The sequence below is a fragment of the Salvelinus fontinalis genome, chromosome 2 (genome assembly GCF_029448725.1).
Source record: "Salvelinus fontinalis isolate EN_2023a chromosome 2, ASM2944872v1, whole genome shotgun sequence".
Classification (NCBI taxonomy): domain Eukaryota; kingdom Metazoa; phylum Chordata; class Actinopteri; order Salmoniformes; family Salmonidae; genus Salvelinus; species Salvelinus fontinalis.
This window is the reverse complement of record NC_074666.1, coordinates 74,905,838-74,928,873: the sequence shown is the minus strand read 5'-3', so window position 1 is coordinate 74,928,873 and position 23,036 is coordinate 74,905,838. Positions and strand designations below refer to the sequence as shown.

At 44.1% G+C, this 23,036-nt stretch overlaps 2 protein-coding genes across 3 annotated transcripts in view; both read left to right on the top strand.

Moving 5' to 3' along the window:
* LOC129825920 (E3 ubiquitin-protein ligase SMURF2-like) overlaps positions 1–5,852 on the top strand; it is a 56,167-nt gene extending 50,315 nt beyond the window's left edge. The window contains exons 14-20 of the mRNA XM_055886038.1: positions 307–421; positions 1,056–1,234; positions 1,540–1,677; positions 1,958–2,078; positions 2,240–2,441; positions 3,083–3,158; positions 3,361–5,852. Of these exons, the coding sequence (XP_055742013.1) occupies positions 307–421; positions 1,056–1,234; positions 1,540–1,677; positions 1,958–2,078; positions 2,240–2,441; positions 3,083–3,158; positions 3,361–3,460 (931 nt within the window). The 3' untranslated portion in view covers positions 3,461–5,852. The remainder of the gene's footprint in view (positions 1–306; positions 422–1,055; positions 1,235–1,539; positions 1,678–1,957; positions 2,079–2,239; positions 2,442–3,082; positions 3,159–3,360) is intronic.
* Positions 5,853–11,797: 5,945 nt separating this feature from the next.
* On the top strand, positions 11,798–17,278 carry LOC129825842 (probable ATP-dependent RNA helicase DDX5). 2 transcript variants are annotated; one of them, XM_055885978.1, is made up of 13 exons: positions 11,798–11,980; positions 12,755–12,929; positions 13,100–13,196; positions 13,316–13,449; positions 13,556–13,621; positions 13,702–13,843; positions 13,920–14,080; positions 14,163–14,335; positions 14,423–14,533; positions 14,616–14,677; positions 14,753–14,812; positions 16,075–16,293; positions 16,520–17,278. In XM_055885978.1, exons 1-13 carry the CDS (start codon positions 11,940–11,942, stop codon positions 16,930–16,932), a joined length of 1,854 nt encoding a protein of 617 aa, XP_055741953.1. In that variant the 5' UTR covers positions 11,798–11,939; the 3' UTR covers positions 16,933–17,278. The 2 variants fall into 2 exon arrangements, with proteins under 2 accessions (XP_055741953.1, XP_055741958.1); XM_055885983.1 differs by having other exon boundaries at positions 16,075–16,306; positions 16,520–16,639.
* Positions 17,279–23,036: the final 5,758 nt, after the last annotated feature.

Below are 23,036 nucleotides of genomic sequence, written 5' to 3'. Positions count from 1 at the left end.
AGTAAGCATTTCACTGTTAGTCTACACCGGTTGTTTAGGAAGTATGTGACAAATAACATTTGATTTGATTTTGATTTGAATGCCACCATCTGCTGAAACAAGGTTGGCCCCCAAGGGGTAATATTGATTTAAAGCACCCAATCTGAGAATTATACTTCTGCTTTTTAAATTGCCATGGAGTATTCACTTTCTGAAATTGATGTTCCCTGCCTTGAAAAAATATTAAATGGATCAAGAGATTTCACAATGGATGTTTTCATCGTCTGTCTCTCTTTATCTGTCCCTCTGTGTCTCCTGTGTGTGCAGGGAGTGGCTGTATCTGCTGTCCCATGAGATGCTGAATCCGTACTACGGCCTGTTCCAGTACTCCCGCGATGACATCTACACCCTGCAGATTAACCCCGACTCGGCCGTCAACCCGGTGAGTCAGAGGCCCAGACGCCGCCACCAGCCCGCCCCGCTGTGATGTGAAAGACCAGGTCACACGGACCGCTCATCTGCTCTAGTCTTGCACAATCTCTCTGTCTCTCCTCTGCCTGTTTATTTGTTTGGCCTTCCATTTCCCTATCAGCTGTTCTCATGCTAGATGCTAGATCTCCTGGAGACTGGTGATGAATTAGGCAACTATTTAATTGCTGTGTTGAGACTCTTTACTGCCTCTATAGCATTTGGTTGTTAAATCCATCATAAGGGAAATAGTTTACAACTGCAAATAGTTTGGATTCTGCTGCTCACCTTTTGAGTCCTAACCTTTGTTAGGATTACGCACTGCAATAAATTCCTAGTTGTAAGAATAGCAGGTATTTATTATTTACCAAAGGCCCAATCCTAACTTAAGACATGCGTGAGGAAATCTGAGCTATAGCTCAAATCTCCCATCGACATCAATGCATGACTTAAGAAAACGTTTGAGTTGCATGCATGCATCTTAAGTTAGGATTCTGCCTTGAGTTGCTCAATCTTGGTAATTCTCTGAAGACTGGGAGATGCCATGCTAAATGGATGTACTATGAAGTGTTTAAGAGGACTAAAGGTGTTTCTGTCCCCCTCCCCAGGAGCACCTGTCCTACTTCCACTTTGTGGGTCGTATCATGGGCATGGCGGTGTTCCACGGCCACTACATAGACGGGGGCTTCACCCTGCCCTTCTACAAACAGCTGCTGGGGAAACCCATCACCCTGGACGACATGGAGTCAGTGGACCCAGACCTCCACAACAGCCTGGTCTGGATCCTGTGAGTAGGAAGGACATGGGAACAACATCCTCACACAGACCAAGATGCGCTCACAGAGATTAACATGGTTTTTAATGACAATAGTTTTGTAATGGCTCATTTTAATTCATCAGGTGATAATTTGGTGTATGTGAACTATAACATATACTGGTGTACTTTTAAAGTCCATAAAAGAACCACTCATGATCATGTAGCTACACATGATGAGCTCTTCAACTGAACTTTGATCCATACATACATTAACATTCCCCCTCCCCCAGCACCATCTCTCTCTAACCCCCCTGTCCGTCTCTCTCACCTCTCAGGGACAATGACATCACAGGCGTGTTGGACCACACCTTCTGTGTGGAGCACAATGCCTACGGGGAGATCATCCAGCACGAACTCAAACCCAACGGCAAAATCATCCAGGTCACCCAGGACACCAAGAAGGAGTATGTCAGGTGAGTACTCCCCCACCGACCACTCCTCACCACACAGGAAGAGGGTTGGTCTAGCAGTCGACAGTCAAGCCCAGCAGGGAGGAGATACTGTTTGGATTTCAGATGAGCTTAGCTGCAAGTGACCAGCCACAGTTAACTGACCTAGGATCAGGGAGTAAAGTAGATGTGAAAGGCTTTGCTATACCCCTCAAAGAGGCTCAGAATCATGGCTTTGCCTTCACGTTCCAGTATGAATCATCGATCTCTGACTCTCTCTTTCCCTCTCCCTCATTCCCTACAGGCTGTATGTGAACTGGCGTTTCCTGCGAGGCATCGAGGCTCAGTTCCTGGCCCTGCAGAAGGGCTTCAACGAGGTCATCTCCCAGCACCTCCTCAAGGCCTTCGACGAGAAAGAGCTGGAGGTATGAATGAGACACATCCCTCAGACTAGCAGTACTTATCTTTACTGTCCATCCTTTAAAAAAGGACAGCATTCTCCCAGACATCAGCATTTTCCCCATCCATTTCCTCCCTACAGTTTCCCTTTGACTTTCATTTCACTCTCTCCCTCTCTCCACCTCAGCTCATAGTGTGTGGCCTGGGTAAGATTGACATCAACGACTGGAAGTCCAACACGCGGCTGAAGCACTGCACCACCGACACCAACATTGTCAAGTGGTTCTGGAAGGCCGTGGAGTCGTACGATGAGGAGCGCCGGGCCAGGTTGCTGCAGTTTGTCACCGGCTCCTCCAGGGTCCCCCTGCAAGGCTTCAAAGCCCTCCAAGGTACCCTCACAGCACTCACCCTCCTGGGACATGTACAGTAGCTACATAGTTAGGTTCTCAGTGTTTCACTGCGCTTCACTGGGAGAGTTGCTTGCTAGCTAGCCCTTGTCCACCCCCTATAGGCATGTAATATTGATTGTTATGATGGCTTATAACATTTGTTATGACGGCGTAATGAATGTTTATGCCAGAGGGAGATGGTTGAGGGTTGTTTGTATTTTACTCTACTGTACCCCGAGGCAGCTCAGCAGGCCTCAGAGTGTGTTGTTGTTGTTGTCTGAGCTGAACCCTCTGTGCAGAGCAGGCTGAGAGGAGTCCAGTAGTTCAGTGGGTCCGGTCTGTCAGACAGGATGCCCAGAGAGCACCCAGGCGTGCGGAACACACTGTGATCCACTGCTCTTCCTGTCTGACATGCCGCTTCACTCTGCTCTTCCATGTTACATAACAGGACCATCGCTGCTGCTGGTCTCAATACCAAGGTCCGCGCAGGCCGATGACAACATACACAAACCCAGTGCTCTTAGTGCCCACACTTGGCGCCGCAGAGTGCTGAGCAAGCTGTCCAGTACAGTACTGTCTTTTGTGTGCGAGTGAAGTCTGCTCTGCCATTGTGCTTCACAGTAACTGTTGATATGTTACAGGTGCTGCAGGCCCACGACTCTTCACCATCCACCAGATCGATGCCAGCTCCAACAACCTGCCCAAAGCCCACACCTGGTGAGTGTCTGTCTGCTCTGACCCTGCAGCTTGCCCTTCAGGAACAATGTATGCCTTTGTCAAAGCTGGGAAGGGCATTTTGATATATCAACATCATGCTTTAGGTTTAGGTTTCCACCCATGTATATGTTAACCATGAACATAGTGAGGTCCTAATACCAAAGGCTCATGTTCAAGTCTCTCTTGCCCTCTGTTTGTTCAGCTTCAACCGGGTCGACATTCCTCCCTACGAGAACTATGACAAGCTGTATGACAAGCTGCTCACTGCTATCGAGGAGACGTGTGGCTTTGCTGTGGAGTGAGACGCTGCTGACGCAGGGGTCGGCAGGAACAAGGAGTGAAGGAACTCGACCATAGTCAGACCCCACCATCCAGTTCACCCAGGGGAAGGGGGCGTCTGGGGTCCAGTGGCCCAAGGACTCTCTCGCCCACAATAGGGACATGTGGCCAGGAGGGGGGGGGGGGGGCAGAGGAGACCTGAGCTAGCAGTCTCATCTGTCTAAGGGTCCCCCCCCCTTTTTTTTTTTTAATAACATTTTCAGCTGCTAATTACTCAGACTATTTACTAACTTGTGGAACTGCAAAAATGGCTTCCTTTTTTAATAAGTTTAGTTTTAGCATTATAAAAATAGTCAGTATTCCATGTAGCTACGCACCATCTTACCAAGCAGAACAGGAAGTCCACAACTAAACAAAACATTGGCCACATAAACAAGACAGGTATCACTGGTTTGATGGAGTACATTGTTACCCACGGTTACCAACAACACTGAATGGTGCTTGGTATGTTTGGAGGCAGGGACTGAAGGGAGCATGAAGGCTCCTTAGCACCCCCTGGTGACTGAGTCCTCTTCTACCACTGAGGACTCTTGGGGCATCTATCTTCATTCAGAGGCTGGACTTTGGAGCACATGTTCAGAACTTGACCTTATGGAGAAAGACATGCAGGGCCCCATTGTCAACGACCCTGTCCAAAGAAAGTGGGCTGGTTTTCAGCGATCCATTCCCAGAAACCAGTGTCACACGTCTGACATGTAAGCTTGTTTGGAAATTTAAATAAATAGCTTGAATAGTGTTATTTTTATATAATAGGAAAATGAAAAAAGAAACACTAAAATTATATATAATATATATAATTTATTTCTGTTATATTTCAGAAAGCTTTTGCCATTATTGCAGGTTTTTTTTGTTTTTTTTGCTGTTTAAGCTTGAAAGAAGTACACTTAGATTGCTGTGGGGGAAATCTTTACATAGCCTCTTTCCTACACCGTAAGTAGAGAGGTGGTCTTAAGGGTGGGTTGTCTTTAATACACACAGTCCTCTGAGTGCCATAATACTTTTGACTGAATCTTTTCAACTATTTAGATATTAACCTGACCCTTTTAAATTCCAGTGACATCATCCAGTAGGTACTTGTGATGGGGTATGTATGATGAGTTCCATAGGCCTTTCTCATGATTTCATGATTGTTTCTACCATGGTGATCTGCTCTGTCCCCACAAAATAATGGCTAAGAGTCCCTGCTACCCTGATGCATTTTGTTATGTGAAGATTACACACATATTTTGTAAGTGCTACTCTTGTTATTCTGGCAAATAACTACTACTACCTTCCGGTTATGGTCTTCTGGTGCTAAATAAGACAGCAGTTTGCTCATTTCTTTCAAGATATTGGCAACCAGTCTTATACCTGGGTCTGAGATGGGCGCATAGCAAATAACATACAAAAAGTTGCAATGAATTGAACAAACATCACTCAGACCTCAAGCCACATTCTCAGGAGATGTCATATTATTTGTTGTATTATTTGGTAGCTGACGTGGTCGGATACAAAACCTTTTCCTCTGTAATGTTTGAATGTCTTATACAGTACATTATGTTGAGTGGCTATAAAGTCTACATTTGTCATATGTATTGTAACCCAACAGTAGACATTGACATGTGATTGTTGGGTTTCTATATCTCCATATTGGCTATAAATTAAATCTGAATGAATGAGATGAACCCCCTAATTCTACTCACCTGAACCTAGCTCTACAAGTATGGGTTTGGGGGATAACATATTTATTTTCTACTCATTCAAACAAATTGTTGAATGTTTTCTTCTTTTTTAAAGGCTGCCTGTCTAGCAATCTATGACCGTGGACTGTTCTTGAAGTTAGCATACATTGAAAATGAATTGCTCATCTTTTTCTTTTATAGAGGTGTATGCAAAGTGACGTGTCCTCAGATGGTGCTTTGTACAGTGATAGGATATTGTTCATTAATGTGGATCACACAACCTGTAATTTATCTTTAACTTAAGTTTTTTTTTTTTTTTTCACACATACAGAACTATTTGTCGCCGTATGTACTAGGTGACTTCTATCTATTTACCAGATAGGTCATGGACTGATTGATTTTATATCTTAACATATTAATTTACTTTAAGTGGCACAAAAAGATCCCTTGACAGTCTGTTTCTTACACAATCTCTCTGCATTACTCCATAGCTGCCTCTGAAGAATGGAACTTTTTAATAACAAGTCAAATTTGAGCTTTTTGTTGCTTAATTTTTTTTGCATGATCCACGAGCAGGACTATATCTCTTATAGCTGACTGATGCAATTAGACGTATTTAACACTATCATTTTTGTAGGAGTATTTTCTTTTTGTGTGTAATTTAGGTCTAATTAAACTTGCCTTTGTCAAATTATATGAGGCACCTTGTATGTGCCTGTGCCTTGTGTTTTGTCTGTGAGAGGTTTTGGGGGGCTTTCAAAGGATTTGGGCTGAATTTCGCTATTGTGAAGACAAACACTTGAATTTTTTTCTATTGAATTTTAGTCTGGGTATTTTGGGTTGCATCTGATATAACTCCACAAATCAAATGTTATTGGTCGAGTACACATGCCAACTGTAAAGTTTGGTCGGGGAGGAATAATGGTTTGGGGCTGTTTTCTTGGTTTGGGCTAGGCCCCTTAGTTCCAGTGAAGGGAAATCTTAACGCTACAGCATACAATGACATTCTAGACGATTCTGTGCTTCCAACTTTGTGACAACAGTTTTGGGAAGGCCCTTTCCTGTTTCAGCATGACAATGCTCCTGTGCACAAAGTGATGTTCATACAGAAAGGGTTTGTCGAGATCAGTGTGGGAGAACTTGACTGGTCTGCACAGAGCCATGACTTCAACCTCATCTAACACCTTAGGGATGAATTGGAACGCCGACTGCGAGCCAGGCCTAATCGCCCAACATTAATGCCCGACATCACTAATGCTCTTGTGGCTTAATGGAAGCAAGTCCCAGCAGCAATGTTTCAACATCTTGTGGAAAGCCTTCCCAGAAGAGTGGAGGCTGTTATAGCAGCAAAGGAGGGACCAACTCCATATTAATGCCCATAATTTTGGAATGAGATGTCCGACGAGCAGTTGTTCACATACTTTTGATCATGTAGTGTATATGTACATAATGGTATGTATAGACAGTATATTAATAGAATGAGCTGTGACTTTTTTATATATTTTTTTTTATTTAACCAGGTAGGCTAGTTGAGAACAAGTTCTCATTTACAACTGCGACCTGGCCAAGATAAAGCAAAGCAGTGTGACACAGACAACAACACAGAGTTACACATGGAGTAAACAATAAACAAGCCAATAACACAATAAACAAGTCAATGACACAGTTGGGGAAAAAGAGTCTATATACAGTGTGCAAAAGGCATGAGGAGGTAGGCAATAAATATGCCATAGGAGCGAATAATTGCAATTTAGAAGATTAACACTGGAGTGATAAATGAGCAGATGATGATGTGCAAGTAGAGATACTGGTGTGCAAAAGAGCAGAAAAGTAAATAAAATAAAAATATTTTTTGGGATGAGGTAGGTAGATTGGGTGGGCTATTTACAGATGGACTATGTACAGCTGCAGCGATCGGTTAGCTGCTCAGATAGCTGATGTTTAAAGCTGGTGAGGGAAATAAAAGTCTCCAACTTCAGCAATTTTTGCAATTCGTTCCAGTCACTGGCAGCAGAGAACTGGAAGGAAAGGCGGCCAAATGAGGTGTTGGCTTTGGGGATGATCAGTGAGATATACCTGCTGGAACGAGTGCTACGGGTGGGTGTTGTTATCGTGACCAGTGAACTGAGATAAGGCGGAGCTTTACCTAGCATAGACTTATAGATGACCTGGAGCCAGTGGGTCTGGCGGCGAATATGTAGCAAGGGCCAGCCGACTAGAGCATTCAGGTCGCAGTGGTGGGTGGTATAAGCTGATTTGGTAACAAAACTGATGCCATCTGTGATAGACTGCATCCAGTATGCTGAGTAGCGTATTGGAAGCTATTTTGTAGATGACATCGCCTAAGTCGAGGATCGGTAGTATAGTCAGTTTTACAAGGCGGCGTGATTGAAGGAGGCTTTGTTGCGAAATAGAAAGCCGATTCTAGATTTGATTTGGGATTGGAGATGTTTAAAATGAGTCTGGAAGGAGAGTTTACAGTCTAACCAGACACCTAGGTATTTATAGTTGTCCACAAATGCTAGGTCGGAACCGTCCAAGGTGGTGATGCTAGTTGGGCGGGCAGCAAACGGTTGAAAAGCATGCATTTGGTTTTACTAGCGTTTAAGAGCAGTTGGAGGCCACGGAAGGAGTGTTGTATGGCATTGAAGCTCGTTTGGGGGTTAGTTAGCACAGTGTCCAAAGAAAGGCCAGAAGTATACAGAATGGTGTCGTCTGCGTAGAGGTGGATCAAGGAATCGCCCGCAGCAAGAGCGACATCATTGATATATACAGAGAAAAGAGTCGGCCCGAGAATTGAACCCTGTGGTACCCCCATAGAGAGTGCCAGAGGTCCGGACAACATGCCCTCCGATTTGACACACTGAACTCTGTCTGCAAAGTAGTTGGTGAACCAGGCGAGGAAGTCATTAGAAAAACCAAGGCTATTGAGTCTGCCGATAAGAATACGGTGATTGACAGAGTCAAAAGCCTTGGCCAGGTCGATGAAGACGGCTGCACAGTACTGTCTTTTATTGATGGTGGTTGTGATATCGTTTAGTACCTTGAGCATCACTGATGTGCACCCGTGACCGGCTCGGAAACCGGATTGCACAGCGGAGAAGGTACGGTGGGATTCGAAATGGTCAGTGATCCGTTTATTAACTTGGCTTTCGAAAACTTTAGATAAGCAGGGCAGGATGGATATAGGTCTGTAACAGTTTGTGTCTAGGGTGTCACCCCCTTTGAAGAGGGGATGACCGCGGAAGCTTTCCAATCTTTAGGGAGAATACAGTGCCTTCAGAAAGTATTCATACCCCTTGACTAATTACAATTTTTTTTGTTACAGCCTGAATTCAAAATTGATTAAATATTTTTCACCCATCTACACACAATATCCCATAATGACAAAGTGAAAACATGCTTTGAGAAATTTTGGTTAATGTAGTGAAAGTTTCATATGGAAATATTTCATTTACATAAGTATTCACATCCCTTTGTTATGACAGTCCAAATTGAGCTCCTGTGCATTCAATTACCTTTGATCATCATTGACGTCACTACAACTTGATTGGAGTTCACCTGTGGCCAATTAAATTGTTTGGACAGGATTTAGAAAGAAACACACCTGTCTATATAAGGTCCCACAGTTGACAGTGCATGTCAGAGCAGAAACTATATCCTGAAGTCCAAGGGACTGTCCTTAGATCTCTGAGATAGAATTGTGATAAGGCATATATCTGGGGAAGGGTATAAAACAATTTCTAGTGTTAAAAGTTTCCAAGATCACAATGGTCTTTATCATTGGAAATTGAAAAAATATGGAACTACCCACTCTGCCTAGAGCTGGTCGTCTGACCAAACTGAGCAATCGGGCAAGAGGGACCTTGGTCAGGGAGGTGACCAAGAACCCCAATGACCACTAACAGAACTACAGAGTTCCATGGCTGAGATGGGAGAACCTGCCAGAAGGACAACAGTCTACAGCAATTCATGAATCTGGGCTTTATGGAAGGGTCCCTCCTGAGATATAATATTATACTGAACAAAAATATGAACACAACATGCAACAATTTCAAAGATTTTACTGAGTTACAGTTCATAGAAGGAAATCTGTCAATTTAAATAAATTCATTAGGCCCTAATCTATACATTTCACATGACTGGAAGCCAGGCCCAGCCAATCAGAATGAGTTTTTCCCCACAAAATGGGCTTCATTACAAACAGAGATACTTATCAGCACCACCCCATCCTCAGACGATCCCACAGGTGAAGAAGCGAGATGTGGAGGTCTTGGGCTGGCGTAGTTACACGTTTGGTTACCCCCCCTTGGGTTGTGCCGTGGCGGAGATCTTTGTGGGCTATACTCGGCCTTGCCTCAGGATGGTAAGTTGGTGGTTGAAGATCCCTCTAGTGGTGTGGGGGCTGTGCTTTGGCAAAGTGGGTGGGGTTATATCCTTCCTGTTTGGCCCTGTCCGGGGGTATCATCGGATGGGGCCCCAGTGTTTCCTGACCCCTCCTGTCTCAGCCTCCAGTATTTATGCTGCAGTAGTTTATGTGTCGGGGGGCTAGAGTCAGTTTGTTATATCTGGAGTACTTGTCCTGGCTTATCCGGTGTCCTGTGTGAATTTAAGTATGCTCTCTCTAATTCTCTCTTTCTCTCTCGGAGGACCTGAGCCCTAGGACCATGCCTCAGGACTACCTGGTATGATGACTCCTTGCTGTCCCCAGTCCACCTGGCCGTGCTGCTGCTCCAGTTTCAACTGTTCTGCCTGCGGCTATGGAACCGTGACCTGTTCACCGGACGTGCTACCTGTCCCAGACCTGCTGTTTTCAACTCTCTAGAGACAGCAGGAGCGGTAGAGATACTCTTAATGATCGGCTATGAAAAGCCAACTGACATTTACTCCCGAGGTGCTGACTTGCTGCACCCTCGACAACTACTGTGATTATTATTATTTGACCATGCTGGTCATTTATGAACATTTGAACATCTTGGCCATGTTCTGTTATAATCTCCACCCGGCACAGCCAGAAGAGGAATGGCCACCCCTCATAGCCTGGTTCCTCTCTAGGTTTCTTCCTAGGTTTTGGCCTTTCTAGGGAGTTTTTCCTAGCCACCGTGCTTCTACACCTGCATTGCTTGCTGTTTGGGGTTTTAGGCTGGGTTGCTGTACAGCACTTTGAGATATCAGCTGATGTAAGACGGGCTATATAAATACATTTGATTTGACAAAAAGTTAATTTCTTTGCCAGTTTTTTTTAAGTTTTACTTTAGGGCCTTATTGCAAACAGGGTGAAGGTTTCCGAATATTTGTATTCTGTACTGGATTCCTTCTTTTCATTGTGGATTCCTTCTTTTCATAATAATAATTAGTAACTACAATGTTGTTGGTCAATCCTCAGTTTTCGATCACAACCATTAAACTCAGTAACTGTTTTAAAGTCACCATTGGTGAATACTTTCGGGAGGCACTGTAATAAACGGCAGTAGTCTATTAAAGGCATTTTAGTGAAAAAGAATATCGACAACTGACCCAGAACTACACTAACAAGTTCGGAGGTTAGGGACTTTTTACTGTAAATCAACATTTTCACATTACAGAGTAGCTTTTCCAATTTTCAAAAACCCTTTACAGTCTATTATTCATTAAAAACATGACCTGATTAAGTGGCTTTAGGTCTACCATCTTTTACGCTAAAGTAATCAGCAGAATTCAAATTTTAGGGAGATTTTCCTGCAAATCAACTGCACTAGTTTGAGACTGCCGTCTAGCCATTATTTTTTATTTCTTTTTTACTTTATGTGCTTTCTTAGAGCTCTGACGTCACTTATGGTAAAAGGAAAGCAACCGGATCACAACTGTTTCTTTTTTTTGTACATATGCTTTCGCCAACAGGTTTCATTAAATAATCCCAAGTGATACACCCAGAGAGCTATGTCTAAATATATCGCTCTGATACACCTAAGAGCGAGAATTTGTTTCTATGTCTAAATATATCGTTCTGATACACCTAAGAGAGAGAATTTGTTTATTTGTCAAACGGCAGTCAAGCATCGATCATCATGTCACCAGAATTAGACCCTCAATATTTATTGGAAAGGAGCATCAAGATCACCGTGACCTTTTACCAACCTGTGAAGTTCATAATAATTTATTTCATATGTAGCCCAAAAAACTGAATGGTTTCCCGAGTCATACCATATCGTTGCGTGAATTTCTCTCATAAATAATTGTACGGACACACAGTCGGCATTTATATCACAGCTGTTAATACGGTATGAATTTACTCGTATAAAACTGGATGGAAACGTGGTTATTGTGATACATTGACAATAATACTAATAACTAGCTAAATGCCACATGTTGTGCACAATAGCATTCTGTCGTATTGGAGATTTAATTTGGAATAGAATTTGTTCAAAACCTTTTTTTTAATATAATGGATGTTCATATGGGATACAGATACTTTATCTATAAGGCGCCTTTAACATTATAAACACATTGCGACAAATTAGCTCCTACGTTTCACACCATTTTCGGAACATAGACGCAAAATATGCACGTTTTCCTTCCAAATAGCTTTGAATGTGACGTTATGCAATGTGCTGAGGTGTAGTCAGTTCACGGCGGATTAATACTTCACTCAGTCTGAGCGTGACACTTCCTCATGCAATAAAAGCCGAATCTCTTCTTTTAATTCACCGGCATTTCAGCATCATCACGGCAGTTCGCTTTTGAGATCGGATTTTCAGGCGTAGTTTATTTATCGTTTTTATTTATACACTTTGTTTACAAGATGCCTGGATTTTCCGACAGAGATCGTGGTAGAGATAGAGGGTAAGTGTCTGAATGAATTAATTTTAGACGAATTTAACACCTCGTGTTGTCTCGCCAGAAATGGCTGACATGACGCACTGGATCGCGGTAGCTAGCTAGGTAAATATATTTTTTTTCTTAATTAGATTGTCGTAGTTTCCATTTAAAGTTAATATCGAAATTTTTAGTTCGTTAAGTATTCAGAATCAGAAGGGACCAACGTTTTTAAAGGCCTCGTTTCGTCATGAAACTAGCAAGAGGCCTGACCTGAATCCGATAATTCTTAGCTGGAGGCCTGCTAATTAAAATACGAAACACCAAGTCAGGGGTTGTAATTTTCTAATTTACGTTATCGCATTTTCTTAACGTTAATCTTAACATTAACGTTGTGCTTCTTCATACAGTATGTGTCCGATAACCGGCAAGCTAGCGGACTAAATGTATTTGTACGCCATGTGGCATTATTGAATGCGGATACAAAATGCCGGCCGGTTTTTTTTCCCCCATTGTCCTGGATATATATTGAAGATGGCTGTTTTAACGTGACGCAGAGTCCAATAAGCCAAGCATTTCTTCTAGTTTGTTTAACTTAAAACGCTGGCAGTAACTTATGCATTGTATTGAAGTTGGGGTAAATTTTAGTTACACGCTGACTGCTAGTTGTCACTAAACAATTCTGTTAAGTCTAAAATTGAAATCTCTGATTGGCGTTTACTCAAGCGAGTATATCCACTGGTAACTTAATCTCTTTTACATTGGTTGGCGTGACTAACATTAGACCATTCTCTTCCCCAGTTATGGCAGCGGACCACCTCGTTTTGGAGGCGGTGGAAGAGGAGGAGGAGGTGGTGGGGGGAAGTTTGGTAATCCCGGTGATAGACTGCGCAAGAAGCACTGGAACCTTGACGAGCTCTCTAAATTTGACAAGAACTTTTACCAAGAGCACCCCGATGTTACTCGGAGATCTCCGGTATGTATTCTAGTGGTCAAAATCCAGATGCAGCTGATTTACTGTACATGTTACGTAATGGCCGTTGGCGTGCGTTGTTGCACATGTTCCTTTTTCCCCCAATGGCCGTTTGGTGTAGTTGTCTTCTGCATTGCCATGCCAATTGATCTGAGTCTCTGTTTTCACTGCAGCAAGAGGTTGCACAGTACAGAAGTACTAAAGCGGTTACTGTGAAGGGGAGGGACTGCCCCAATCCAATTATGAAGTTCCATGAAGCCAGTTTTCCAAGTAGGCACATCCATTAATATCTGACGCATTCAGTTGAAATATTTATTTCTGATCCAGACTCGTCTTCAATCTGGGCTTGTTTTCATGTATTCATGTACTCTTTCTCCTTGCCCTTGCAGCCTATGTGATGGATGTCATTAACAAAGCAGGCTGGTCAGAACCAACACCGATCCAAGCACAGGGTTGGCCACTGGCATTGAGTGGCAAGGACATGGTTGGTATTGCACAGACAGGCTCTGGGAAAACTCTCTCGGTAAGTCTTGTGAGAATATTAGCCTGGACTATTCCAACAACTCATAAATTACGAGGCCCGATAGTCCTTTATACTGTAATGCAATGTCATAATTTCCCCCCTGCAGTACTTGTTGCCAGCAATCGTGCACATTAATCACCAGCCTTTCCTGGAACGTGGAGATGGCCCTATTGTAAGTACCCATGGATATTCAAAGACTTGTATCATCTCTCATCCACCCAACATGGATTTATGGTCCGATCTTTCTTTCAGTGCTTAGTGCTTGCTCCGACCCGTGAGCTGGCTCAGCAGGTCCAGCAGGTGGCAGCAGAGTATGGCAGAGCTTCTCGCCTGAAGTCTGTCTGTGTTTATGGGGGCGCGCCCAAAGGGCCACAGCTCCGTGACCTGGATAGAGGTAAGTTCCACAACTGCTCTACGCATTTGGCTGATTTGAATGTATGGAATTTGGTGCTCAAGATTGTTTATTATAGGTGTGGAGATTTGCATTGCCACACCTGGCAGGCTTATTGACTTCCTGGAGGCAGGAAAGACCAACATGCGCAGATGCACTTACCTGGTCCTGGATGAGGCTGACCGAATGCTCGACATGGGTTTCGAACCACAAATCCGAAAAATTGTGGACCAAATCAGAGTGAGTTCTGTTGATGTGTTAGTCTACTGATCTCACTTGGTACAGTCATCAAGGGAAATTCTGACATGTTCCTTCTCTCCAGCCTGACCGACAGACACTGATGTGGAGTGCCACCTGGCCCAAAGAGGTGCGCCAGCTGGCAGAGGACTTCCTGAAGGACTACGTCCAGATCAATGTGGGTGCTCTGCAGCTGAGTGCCAACCACAACATCTTGCAGATCGTGGATGTTTGCAATGATGGCGAGAAAGAAGACAAGTGAGTCCTGTCATATCTGTATATGTAATGGGTGGAAAATATGACTTACATGCTTGTCAAATCACTAATTGAATTCTTCCCTTTCAGACTCCTCCGCCTACTAGAGGAGATCATGAGTGAGAAGGAGAACAAAACCATCATCTTTACAGAGACCAAGAGGAGATGTGACGAGATCACTAGGAGGATGAGGCGGGATGGGTAAGTGGCATCCATACTTCGTTCTTTAAACTCAAGGTACACGTGTGTGTTTCTGGACTCAATTGACACTTGCTCCTTTTAGTTGGCCAGCAATGGGCATCCACGGAGACAAGAGCCAGCAGGAGAGGGACTGGGTGCTCAATGGTGAGTTTATCACAAGAACAATTTATTATGAAACAGCCTCTTATGGCCAGCTATCAATTTCTTTTCCTTTTTCAGAGTTCAAGTTCGGAAAGGCGCCAATTCTCATTGCCACAGACGTCGCCTCCAGGGGTCTAGGTTAGTTTCATTCTGTACTTGGTCCCTTGTACCAACTTTTTTTCTGAAAGAAAGTGTTTCTTTCTGTAACTCTTCTGCCTTCTGAGTTTCTCCCCTATCTGAAGGAGCGGTCTTTTGAGGCAGGGCCTTGGCATGACACGCCCAGGTCTCCAGAGGGGGAAGGAGGACTCTTGGAGGTGTCCTGACTGGGACATCACCCAGTCACATACAGAGGTGGCGGGGCCTGAGTGCTGAATATCACGCTGGGCTGCCCAAAAGGGGGGCCTAAATGAGGGTTAGCTGCCGCACCCCTGTAAATGCAGCTGTTCTCTGGCATCGGTTTGGACTGCTTCACACCCAAGCTCATGGCTCCACCAGGCTCTGCTGTTTCCATGTCTTGCATGTCGGTTTGGGCATTGTATTGCAAGTCATCGAATTCTGGAAGGTGTCGCTTTTCTCAAAGCATGTGTGACAAATGTGGCAGTTTCCTAAACTTCTGTTTTGAGAGCAGTTGTAAGTCCAATTACACGTTCACCTCTGTAATGATATGGCTACTGGCGCTTAGTGTCAGTGGGTCATGTCAGTTGGCTGGGGACAAAATCCAACCTCGCACTCCTCCCTCACCTGCGTTTCAAGTCATGTCGAGACCTGCCAACGAGAGACATTTGATCACGTGAACACTGGTTCTGGGAATATCTCGCCTTGATGAGACTGGGGGTACTTTTGTTATGGGTCACCGGAGTAAGTGGCTCCATTTTTAGCTTTCCCCAATTGTTTATGGTCCTGGCAAGACGTTCCAGTGTGGCCTTTATAGCGAGCTTCTTATGAGTGTGTGGGAAGAAAGGGCCTTCGTTATCACCATAAGGTCCTAGTTTTGGCACATGAGGAGGCAACAGTGCGCATAGTGGCCTTACTGTGTAGAAGCACCCTGCAGTCACTTGGCATTGTGTGGGGAGTTTTCTGCAATGGGAATGGACTAGTGAATGCATACTCCTTTATGGTAAGACTTCTGATCCGTGTTTAGGGGTGGGGGCTGTTGAGAATTAATTGAGGTTATCTGGATTGGAAGCATTTGGAGTGTGCATCGTTTCTCTCTTCCCACCGTAGTATCCTCACGGATTTAGTCTTTCTGGAGTTATCTAATGCTATTCTTTACAGCCTATTGGAAGAACCAGCTACATCCAGTGACTGGTTGTACTAACTTTGGTCTTTTGCTCTGGCTGTTGTGGTGTGCATCTTTGTGCGCTCTTTTTTTTTTTGCCACACTGCAACACATCCTACAGATGTTGAAGACGTGAAATTTGTCATCAACTTTGACTACCCCAACAACTCTGAGGACTATATCCACCGCATCGGCAGAACTGCCCGGAGCCAAAAGACTGGCACAGCCTACACCTTCTTCACCCCCAACAACATGAGGCAGGCCAGCGACCTCGTTGCTGTGCTCCGTGAGGCCAACCAGGCCATCAACCCTAAACTCCTCCAGATGGCGGACAGAGGAGGTAAATCTAATTGGTGAGATACAGGAACTGTGGTTCAGCTGCAGCCATTTTTTTCCCCTTTTTTTGTTGACGTGGATTGGTTTGGCACAGTCAAAGCTATGGGATCTTGATTCATTTTTGTGTTAGCCATTTATTTACCCCCTACAGTGTTTTCCCATGTACCCATTTCATATCACTCAAACTAGCATGAAAGTCCATTCTAATTTGTTCTTGTTTTTCCTTTCAGGTCATTCAAGGGGAGGCAGAGGTGGTAGTGGATTTAGGGATGACCGCCGGGACAGGTACTCCTCCGGGGGCAGGCGTGACTTCAGTAGCTTTAGGGACAGGGAAAATGATAGAGGTTTTGACAGTGGACCAAAGAAGGTCTTTGGCACAAATTCACAGAGCGGGGGCTATGGGGCAAGTGGCTTTGACAAAAGCGGCAATGGTTTTGGTGGCGGCTACGGCACCAACGGCCAGTCAAACTATGGTGCCAGCCAGGCCGGGGCGTTCCCAACGCAGAACTTCCAGGCCCCACAGTTTAGTGCCAACCAGGGCGGTGCACAGAGTGGCATGAGCCATCAACAGTTCCCCTTCACACAGCAACAAGCACCACAGCCCATGGTGCCTTACCCAATGCCCCCTCAATTCCCACAGTAAACATGCACATGAAAGTAAAGATGGTAACTTATTGCTTTTTTGTCTTGTTTAGTCCTATACTCTATCCAAAATTGTACTGTTTAATTTTTTACACAACAGGGTTCAGCCAATTTATGAACCTCCAGTCCCTGTGGGGGGGGTCCTGCAGCGCAGCAATAGTGATGGCGCACAGTTTTGCTTTCTTTTACTTATTTAATTTGTTACATTCCTCAGTGATGTCTAGTCTTATTTTGTACTAGTTAATTGCAAATGTATTGTTTTGTCCCACCTGTACCATTTAAAGTGATATGTTAAGATCTTAACTGGGAGGCACTGCATGGCCTTTCGATTAAAAACCAAAAATACATATCTTGTTGTCGTATTCTTTTACACCATTACATGAATTTCAGTAAATGTGTGAGTCTGTTCAACTTTTCCTCAACAGGTAAATGGATGAATTCTCAGGAGCAGTATGGAATAAATATTTAGTCTAGGTTATAGGCACATGGTCAATAGCTTAAATTAGTGGATGCTTGCAGTTGCATAATACGCTTGACTATGTATCGCTCATGTTAATACTGTGGGTTGGGGCTTGCAGTTATGCAAAATCAATGTACTGGTATACTTTGATTTATAGACTTCCTCGAGTGAATTTTTTTGTAGACTACAAGGAGTTCTGGGGAATCTCATTGGCCTCATGTTGCAGCGCAATAGAACACCCATCAATCAAGTTTATTTTATATAGCCTTTCGTACATCAGCTAATGTCTCGAAGTGCTTTACAGAGACCCAGCCTAAAACCCCAAACAGCTAGAATGCAGGTGTAGAAGCACGGTGGCTAGGAAAAACTCCCTAGAAAGGCCAAAACCTAGGAAGAAACCTAGAGAGGAACCAGGCTGAGGGGTGGCCAGTCCTCTTCTGGCTGTGCCGGGTGGAGATTATAACAGAACTATGCCAAGATGTTCAAAAATGTTCATCAGTGACAAGCATGGTCAAATAATAATCATGAATAATATTCAGTTGGCTTTTCATAGCCGATCATTAAGAGTTGAAAAACAACAGGTCTGGGACAGGTGGCGGTTCCATAACCGCAGAACAGCAGCAAGGCCAGGCGGACTGGGGACAGCAAGGAGCCACCACGCCCGGCAGTCCCGACGTATGGTCCCAGGGCTCAGGTCCTCCGAGAGAAAGAGAGGAGAAAATTAAAGAGCCAAGATTTTCAAAATGTTCATAAATGACAAGCATGGTCAAATAATAATCAGGACTAAATCTGTTGGCTTTTCATAGCCGATCATTAAGAGTTGAAAACAACAGGTCTGGGACAGGTAGGGGTTCCGTAACCGCAGGCAGAACCGTTGAAACTGGAATAGCAGCAAGGCCAGGCGGACTGGGGGCAGCAGGGAGTCGTCATGCCCGGTAGTCCTGACGTATGGTCCTAGGGCTCAGGTTCTCAGAGAGAAAGAGAGAACGAGAGAATTAGAGAGAGCATACTTAAATTCACACAGGACACTGGATAAGACAGGAGAAGTACTCCAGGTATAACCAACTGACCCTAGCCCCCCCGACACAAACTACTGCAGCATAAATACTGGAGGCTGAGACAGGAGCGGTCAGGAGACACTGTGGAGACACAGGGGACACCCCTTGTATTATGGTGACTAACATTGTCAGCCTATTGATATGCCTTATGTAAAACATGTTTCTCTGCCTGCTTTTACTGAGCAGCACATGAAACCATCCTCTCCCATCCCTCTTAGCAAGCTGGTGAGGGTTGGGTAACTGGTTGGCCCTGTCTGTCTTTCCACAGGTGTTGGCAGGGAATTGTTTGGGTGGAGTGACACATAATAAATCTAATGCTCAACACAGCTCAAACTGTATTTAACATGTTTTGACACCTTGTACTGTATCCATTGTAGATGGCAAAAAATGCATGCAGATTGTGATGTCTGACCCTGCTGGAGAAGAGCACGGAACTCATTAACTCAGTTTATTCTAGATGGCTTGAGGGTGAGCAGTACATATTTTCACAGCCATGATCTGAATGGCCCTAAAGTACATTACATGACCAAAAGTATGTGGACACCTGCTCTTTGAACATCTCATTCCAAAATCCAGGCAATTAATATGGAGTTGCTAACCCCTTTGCTGCTATAACAGCCTCCACTCTTCTAGGAAGGCTCTCTACTAGATGTTGGACTATTGCTGTGGGGATTTGCTTCCATACCTCCACTAGAGTATTAGTGGAGTTGGGCACTGTTGGGTGATTAGGCCTGGCTCGCAGTCGGTGTTCCAATTCATCCCAAAAGTGTTCAATGGGGTTGAGGTCAGGGCTCTGTGCAGACCAGTCGGGCTCCTGAGTGGCGCAGCGGCCTAAAGCACTGCATCTCAGTGCTAGAGGCGGCACTACAGACACCCTGGTTCAAGTCCAGTCTGTCACAACCGGCTGTGATTGAGAGTCCCAAAGGGCGGTGAACAATTGTCCCAGCGTTGTCCGGGTTTGGCCAGTGTTTGCCGTCATTGTAAATAAGGATTTGTTCTCAACTGACTTGCCTAGTCAAATGAAGGTTAAATAAATGTAAAAATATATATATCCTATGATGGTGCCACCTTGAACGTCACTGAGCTCTTCAGTAAGGCTACTGCCAATGTATGTCTATGGAGATTGCATGCATGTCTGCTCGATTTTATACACCTGTCAGCAACAAGTGTGGCTGAAATAGCCGAATCCACTAATTTGAAGGGGTGTCCACATACTTTTGTGTATATAGTGTATGTTTGGCATGTTAACTGTAAATACTGCCCGCTTTTTCCTTTGTTAGTAGCCTACGAAAGCTGGTTATATGTATTTATCTTTCCTTGTTTGCTGCAGCCTCGCCTCTCTTATGACTGGTGCTTTCTCATGATCCAGCAGTGAGAAATAATCCAACAGTGGCGGGTTTAGAGGTCCTGTCCCAAGAAACAGGCCACAGTGAATCACAGACACAAATCACAGACACAAGTATTATGTTCTTCTGCATCCATTTATGTCTCAATTTGAAAATGTGCAATTAAGAAGTGTTTCAAAAATAGTGATTCTTTAGAACTCTATGTCAGGGTTGAAATTGCCTACGGACATGTTCGCCGTGTTTCTAGCTCCTAACCAACTTTGCAGTATATCTTTGTGTGTGTTATTTCTTACATTATTTGCTCAGAACGTTTCTTGCATTATTACCTACAGCCGAAAACAACTTTTGGATATTAGATCGGCGGTCTCTCACCAGCATTTGGACCAGAAATTCAACATTCCGAATTCTGACATTGCTCGTTCTAATATTTTTATATTGGGGATTTGAGTGTATTTTGTATTGTCAGGTATTACTCCACTGTTGGAGCTAGGAACATGGGCATTTCTCTACACCCGCGATAACATCTGCTAAATATGTGTACGCAACCAATAACGTTTGATTTGATTTGATATTCACTAGACAGTTCCCTAAAAATAGGGGCCTGGGCCAACATAAGTATTAAACACCTATTCTTGGGGACCCTTTTGATGTTTTCAATGATTAAGGGGATGCCCTTGTTTGCTTTGTTCCCATAACCCTTGTAGTTCAAGCCCTGCTCTTCAGTGTTACATACCTTGACTGAAATGTGCTCTCTCTGTAAATGATTTGTGTGTTCTTGGCTGAGCCTCTCCCAGATGAATGGCAGCCAGGCTTGCACAATGTGGAATGTAACCAGGTATGTGTTCTGCCCTGTGGTGTAGTGTAGTGGGATTGGGGAGGGGTGTGGTGAGGTTACATGATAAGTCAGTAAATGAGATTGGACATTTACAATGCAATAATATGCAGCACCGGTAGCCCACACCTTATGACCACATTAGGAAAACCTGAACTTTGAAAGATGCTGCTGCTGCTTTACTCAGAGTGAGTATTTTTTAACTGGGATTATGAAGTGAGATAGGCCTACATCTTTTTTAAATTAACGGACTAATCTGGGTTTGGCGGATGCCAGGAGAACGCTACCTGCCCCAATGCATAGTGCAAACTGTGAAGTTTGATGGTGGAGCAATTATGGACTGGGACTGTTTTCATGGTTCGGGCTAGGCCCCTTAGTTCCAGTGAAGGGAAATCTTAATGCTACAGCATACAATGACTTTCTAGTCGATTCTGTGCTTCCAACTTTGTGGCAACAGTTTGGGGAATGCCCCTTCCTGTTTCAGCATGACATTTCCCAATGCACAAAGCAAGGTCCTTACAGAAATAGTTTGTCGAGATCGGTGTGGAAGAACTTGACTGGCCTGCACAAATGTCCTGACCTCAACCCCATCAAACACCTTTGGGATGAATTGGAACGCTGCCTGTGAGCCAGGCCTAATCGCGCAACATCAGTGCCCGACCTCACTAATGCTCTTGTGGCTGAATGGAAGCTAGTCCCCGCAGCAATGTTCCAATATCTAGTGGAAAGCCTTCCCAGAAGAGTGGAGGCTGTAATAGAGGGACCAACTCCAAATTAATGCCCATGATTTTGGAATGAGATGTTCGACGAACAGGTGTCCACATACTTTTCGTAATTTAGTGTATGGCATACAAGTAACTGCCAAAATATAGAAAACCAGAATAGTGTCTAAATAGGGCGTTTGGTCACCACGAGCTGCCAGGTTCAATGCGCCTTGCAATAGTTCTACAAGTGTCTGGAACTCTATTGGAGGAATGCGACATCAGTCTTAAATGAGAACTCCATTATTTAGTGTTTTGTTAATGGTGGTGGAAATCGCTGTCCCAGGCGCCGCTCAGGAATCTCCCATAGGTGTTCAATTGGGCTGAGATCTGGTGACTGAGACACACACACACCCTTTAAACCTCCTATGTATCTTTAAAACCCCTCTTTTAAAGTCACTGAGATCTCTTCTTCTAGCCATGGTAACCAAAATAATAAATGGGCCTTTTTATACATGACCCTAAGCATGATGGGATGTTAATTGCTTAATTAACTCAGGAACCACATCTGTGTGGAAGCACCTGCTTTCAATATACTTTGTATCCCTCATTTACTAAAATGTTTCCTTTATTTGGGCAGTTACCTGTAGTTCCCTCTTCATTCATCACTCTTCACTTTTTATATCTTTAGTATCTTGCATGTTTCTCTACTGGCATGTTGCCGTTGGTCAGGAGAGTACTGTACCCGTTATGGATGTGAGCCAGACATACCTACGTCAAGCCTGATGCTCAACAGCATGCTAAACCACAGCTTTCAGTCAGCCGTAGACATCACATTATGAGTTAGTAGCGTTAATATAACTCAGACTATAACTCTCACCTCCCACTTTTCTATTAATTGCACATGCTTGTGTAATTATATACCAGGCGGTGTCAGAGGAAGGCCCTAAAAATGGTCAAAGACTCCAGCCACCAAAGTCATAGACTGTTCTCTCTGCTACCTCATGGCAAGAGGTACCGATGCACCAAGTCTGGAGCCAATGGGACCCTGAACAGCTTCTACCCCCAAGCCACAAGACTGCTAAATAGTTAGTTAAATAGTTAACCCGGACTATCTGCATTGACCCTTTTTGCACAAACTTTTTTTTACTCATTGCGTACGTTGCTGCTATTGTTTATTATCTATCCTGTTGCCTATTCCTAGTTATTCCTAGTTATGTGTACATGTCTACCTCAATTACCTCATACCCCTGCACATCAACTCAGTACCGGTACCCTGTGTATATAACCAAGTTATTACCTCGTACCCCTGCACATCAACTCAGTATCGGTACCCTGTGTATATAACCAAGTTATTACCTCGTACCCCTGCACATCAACTCAGTACCGGTACCCTGTGTATATAACCAAGTTATTACCTCGTACCCCTGCACATCAACTCAGTATCGGTACCCTGTGTATATAACCAAGTTATTACCTCGTACCCCTGCACATCAACTCAGTACCGGTACCCTGTGTATATAACCAAGTTATTACCTCGTACCCCTGCACATCAACTCAGTACCGGTACCCTGTGTATATAACCAAGTTATTACCTCGTACCCCTGCACATCAACTCAGTACCGGTACCCTGTGTATATAACCAAGTTATTACCTCGTACCCCTGCACATCAACTCAGTACCGGTACCCTGTGTATATAACCAAGTT